The sequence below is a fragment of the Trichechus manatus genome, unplaced genomic scaffold, assembly GCF_000243295.1.
Source record: "Trichechus manatus latirostris isolate Lorelei unplaced genomic scaffold, TriManLat1.0 scaffold00031, whole genome shotgun sequence".
NCBI classification, from domain to species: Eukaryota; Metazoa; Chordata; class Mammalia; order Sirenia; family Trichechidae; genus Trichechus; species Trichechus manatus.
In genome coordinates, this window is record NW_004443967.1 from 15548390 (window position 1) to 15552787 (window position 4398).

Genomic DNA, 4398 nt, shown 5'->3' on the forward strand with positions numbered 1-4398 from the left:
ACCTGTTGATGGGACTCCTTTCCTCCTCCACGTTTTGTGCTGGACAGAAAGCAGCGCCCGGCTGGCCTTGTCCCAACCTCCAGAGGCTGAAGGGGAACGCCAGCCGCACCGCTCTGCCCGCTTGGCCATGGCTTGTGATCGCTGTGGTCGTCTCGGCCCACCTTGCTTGTCACGGACGGTTCCGGAAGATCAGCAGCCTCACTGTGCTGAGGGAGCTGAGCTGGTCCTCGCTCCCTCCTCCTGTTCATGACATCCCTACGTTTCATTCAAACAACTACTTGGCATTTGTTGTCTCCCTTTTTCTTTGGTCAAGTTTTCTTGTTCATTTTAAAATCTCCTTGGGGTTCAAGCCAGTTCACAGGTTAAATCTGCTTTAAAATGAATGGGCTGAGGAGATATGGAGAACTATTTAAGAAGCAGTAGCTTTTTCACACCAGGCCTACATTTTATATCTCCACTCCTAAGGGGCCTGGTGGTACAACGTTAAGTGCTCAGCTGCTAACTGAAAGGCTGGCGGTTCGAACCCACCAGCGGCTCTGGGGGAGAAAAGACCTGGCAATCTGCTTCCATAAAGATTACAGCCGAGAAAACTCCATGGGGCTGTTCTACTCCGTCACATCGGGTCTCTGTGAGTCAACATCGACTTGACGGCACCCAGTAACAGCAACTCCAAAGAGGCAGTATGGTACAGGGTACCTTCTAATCCTGGTTCTGCTGTGTGACCTTGAGCAAGTTACTTAACCTCTCTGTGCCTCAGATTGTTCATCTCTACAGTAGGCATAGTAAAAACCCTTACCCCTTATAGATTTGTGGGGAAGGTTAGGTGAGTAAATAAATGTAATGGGTCTGGCACAAAGTAAGTGTTGCAGCAGCTGCTCTTCTGGCCCAGTACAAAGGACGTGCCATTGCCAGCTCTCACCGAGGCCCAGAGCTCACACAGGTCGCTGCTCTGTGTCACAGTGATGCTTCCACTTTGGCTGGTGACAAGCTTCCAAAGATGCTGTCTCGGTCTCTGAGAAAGACAAAGCACTCTGATGTGGGAGGTCATCAGAACCTCCACAGGAAACCCCAGGTATTTTGTGTTTCTCATCGGTTCTATTGCTTTGTCACCAAATGCCTTACTCTTTCACTCATTTGATTTTGAAAATAGCCTTCTTAGTAATGTCATTATCCCAATCCTTTCTTGAATTCTGTACTTCCAGAATTTTCTTGGAGTTAGCAGAAGCTATGAAAGTTTCCAGCTGAACAGAAGAGAAGGAAATGGTTGAGTTGGGAATGTTTTGGTGTCATTAGTGTGAATATTGATGAGAGGTCAGCCTGAACCAGCATCCTATGTATATTTATAGGGCATGACAAAACCCCCCAGATTTTCCTAATGACCACATACCAACTATGTGTTTTAAGGATCAAAACATAATCTGTCACATTGCTCTTAAAAAAAAAAAATTGCTGTTGAGTTGATTCTGACTCATGGCAATCCCATGTGTGTCAGAATAGAACTGTGCTCCATAGGGTTTTTAATTTTTTTTGAAAGTAGATCACCAGGCCTTTCTTCCAAGGTGCCTTTGGGTGGATTTGAAGCTCTAGCCTTTCCGTTAGTAGCCGAGCACATTAACCGTTTGTACCACATTGCTCTAAACTAAAACCAAACCCGTTGCTGTGGAGTCCATTCTGATTTACGGCAACCCCATGTTGTTGGCCAAAAACAAAGAAACAAAGAAACTAGTCTCATCTACTACTATATATATATATATTTTAGCAGCCTAAAAAGTCTACAGTGTACCTGGCAGCTCCTCCCTGGTGTGGATATTTGTTCACACCCTGACCATTCCAATCCTGTGTGGCCTGAACGTGTTCTGCCAAAAGCCTCTCTGGACTGCGCGGGGTTTGCATTTGGATAAGCGCTGTCTCTCACTACAGAAGACGTAGAATGTCACCGATGGCCAGTGCGCGGACCATCGGTGTTCCTGCGGGAGTTCAGTGGTGCCTCAGTAACAGCCAGTCTGCTGTTCCCTAGTGTTGGCACCAACCTGGCGTCACTCAGCCCATGTGCTGCATCATGGACAGGCCATGGGTGGGGTTGAATTTGGATCACTCCTGAAAAACAGTGAGTAACAATAAACCAACCTTCCAAACACCAGACCTTTCCCAAGTTCTGTACCAGATCTGCAGGGGTGATAGATAGCAGGGAAGGTTCCCACTCAGGCCTGAGCCGGCAGCTGGAAGTGGGCAGGTACTGGTTCTGGTGATAGTGGACCCTTCGTGGCTGTGCCAAGCTCACTGGAGGAAGTCTTTTATTACTCGCTGGGGTCAATGACTAGCAAAGCGCAAAACCAAAAAAACAAAAAACCAAAAAAACCCATTGCTGTTTAGTCAGTCCCAACTCACAGCAATCCTATACGACTGAGTAGAACTGCTCCATAGGGTCTCTAAAACTGTAATCTTTACAGAAGCAAACTGCCACATCTTTCTTCTGCAGAGCAGCTGGTGGGTTCGAACCTCTGACCTTTGGTTAGCAGCCAAGTGCTTAACCACTGTGCTCTCAGTAAAGAGCAAGGCATGAGAAACTCATGCATACCTGGGAAGGTTAGCTTTTTATCCTCATGTAAATCCGTGGTGAGCCTTTTTGTTTGTCCCTTCTGAAATTTGACATGAACTTAAGACTTTCTTGCCTATCCTGACTTTGGGTGTGATTCTCAGCCAGGTTTTTCAGGAATAGAATTATTGCCTGGCTTCCAGTTATGTTAGGGTAATCTGGAACAGTCTACCGATCCTGGTCTTTGAATGGCTTTAGGGGGCTTTCAAAAAAAAAAGTGAGTTGTTCAACAATGGTGTTCTGATGCAAGGGTTCGAGTCCATCTCCTGTTCGCCGGCCAGATCTGCTGACTCATGCTGCAAGACCAGTGTCTGGCACATAGTAGGTCCTCATTGTTCCTCTCCCACGTGGATTAACTAGTACTTAGAACATTAGACTTCTCTAAGAAAGCCACAGCCCTGTAAGAGTGATAGCTAGCTTTTATTTTTTATTGTTATTTAAAAAATGAATTATTTCAAACATACCAAAATTATTGCAGATACTAATGCACACAGGCGTACCCTATAGGTTTCAAATGTTAACATTTTGCCATATGTCTTCTTTCTCTTCCTTTCTGTCTCTCTTTTAGAACTCTTTCTCTCTCACTCTCTCTCTTTTTAAAAGAAAGCCCCATAAATATTGTGGTAAGGCGCTCTCCCCGTGCCCTGGGGCCTGACCGTATTGCGATAACATCCTAGTGGTGTATATTCTTCCCGTCAAGTTTGTAACTTTTACCACATCTCTGTGTACGTATCAATACTATATAATGTTGTATGGCTTGTTCTAAAATGTACATTAATGGTGTAATAATGTATTAGATCCATTTGTACCCTGTGTTTTTAACTCCTTTTTGAGATTTATCTACATGGATGCCTGCAGACCTAGTTTATGTTAAGCTGCTGTACGGGGTTCCATGGTATGAAATACACCATCATTTATTTAGATACTTTATATGTGTTATTTAACGATCACAAAAACACTTTGAAGTATTCTTGACTCCGTTTCAAAGCTTCAATTAAAACCCAGATTTGTCTAATTTTACCATGCCACGTTTTCTATAAATATTAGGAAAATAAAGGTGGGAAAATGAGCTTTGAGGCTGCTGCCTAGCATATCTCTGTGACCCCAATGTGAAGGAAATGAGGGGTCGGGTTCTCCACCGTCCCCCCGCCCGCCCCACTCTCTAGACTGGAGCCGGCAAGACCAGGGCAGCTCCATGTTCCTCCGCGGGGGCTACACTGTAGGAGGGTCTGGGATCCGCTGAGAGTGGTGGGGATGTGGGAACTTTGGCTCGAGGGAAGCACAAGACCTTTTCTTTCTGAATAACCAAAGTGGTAACTTAGGGATATTTTTGAGGTTCAAAAGGCACGGACATGGACCCAGTGCTCATGGAACTTAAAATCTGGCAGAGGAGACAAAACTCACATCCTTTTGGGAATCCTTTCAAAATGTCTAGTATGAAATTCATTTTTAAAACGCTGCATAACATTCCATGTATGGGTGTATCATGAGTTATTTGGCCGTCCCCTTACTGATGAAAACGGTCACAGCTAATGTCCTCCTGGACGTGCCCCTGTATGTGTGTGGTGCTCTCAGTTCTGTGGGAGAGATTCCCAGGAGTAGGATGGCTGAAAAGAAGGGTGTATGCATTTTTAATTTAAAGAAAAATTTTATTGTGTTTTCGGTGAAGATTTACCAAGCAGTTTAGGTTCCCATTCAGCAATTTCTACACAAGTTGTTCAGTGACATTGGTTACATTCTTCACGATGTGTGAACATTCTCAGTATTTTCCTTCTGGTTGTTCCATTTGTATTTTTTTTTTT

The 4398-nt window shown here is 44.7% G+C and overlaps 1 protein-coding gene across 1 annotated transcript in view; it reads left to right on the forward strand.

Moving 5' to 3' along the window:
- The first annotated feature begins 1939 nt into the window (after window positions 1-1939).
- FANK1 (fibronectin type III and ankyrin repeat domains 1) overlaps window positions 1940-4398 on the forward strand; it is a 29210-nt gene continuing 26751 nt past the window's right edge. The window contains exon 1 of the mRNA XM_004374977.2: window positions 1940-1991. Within this exon, the coding sequence (XP_004375034.2) occupies window positions 1940-1991 (52 nt within the window). The remainder of the gene's footprint in view (window positions 1992-4398) is intronic.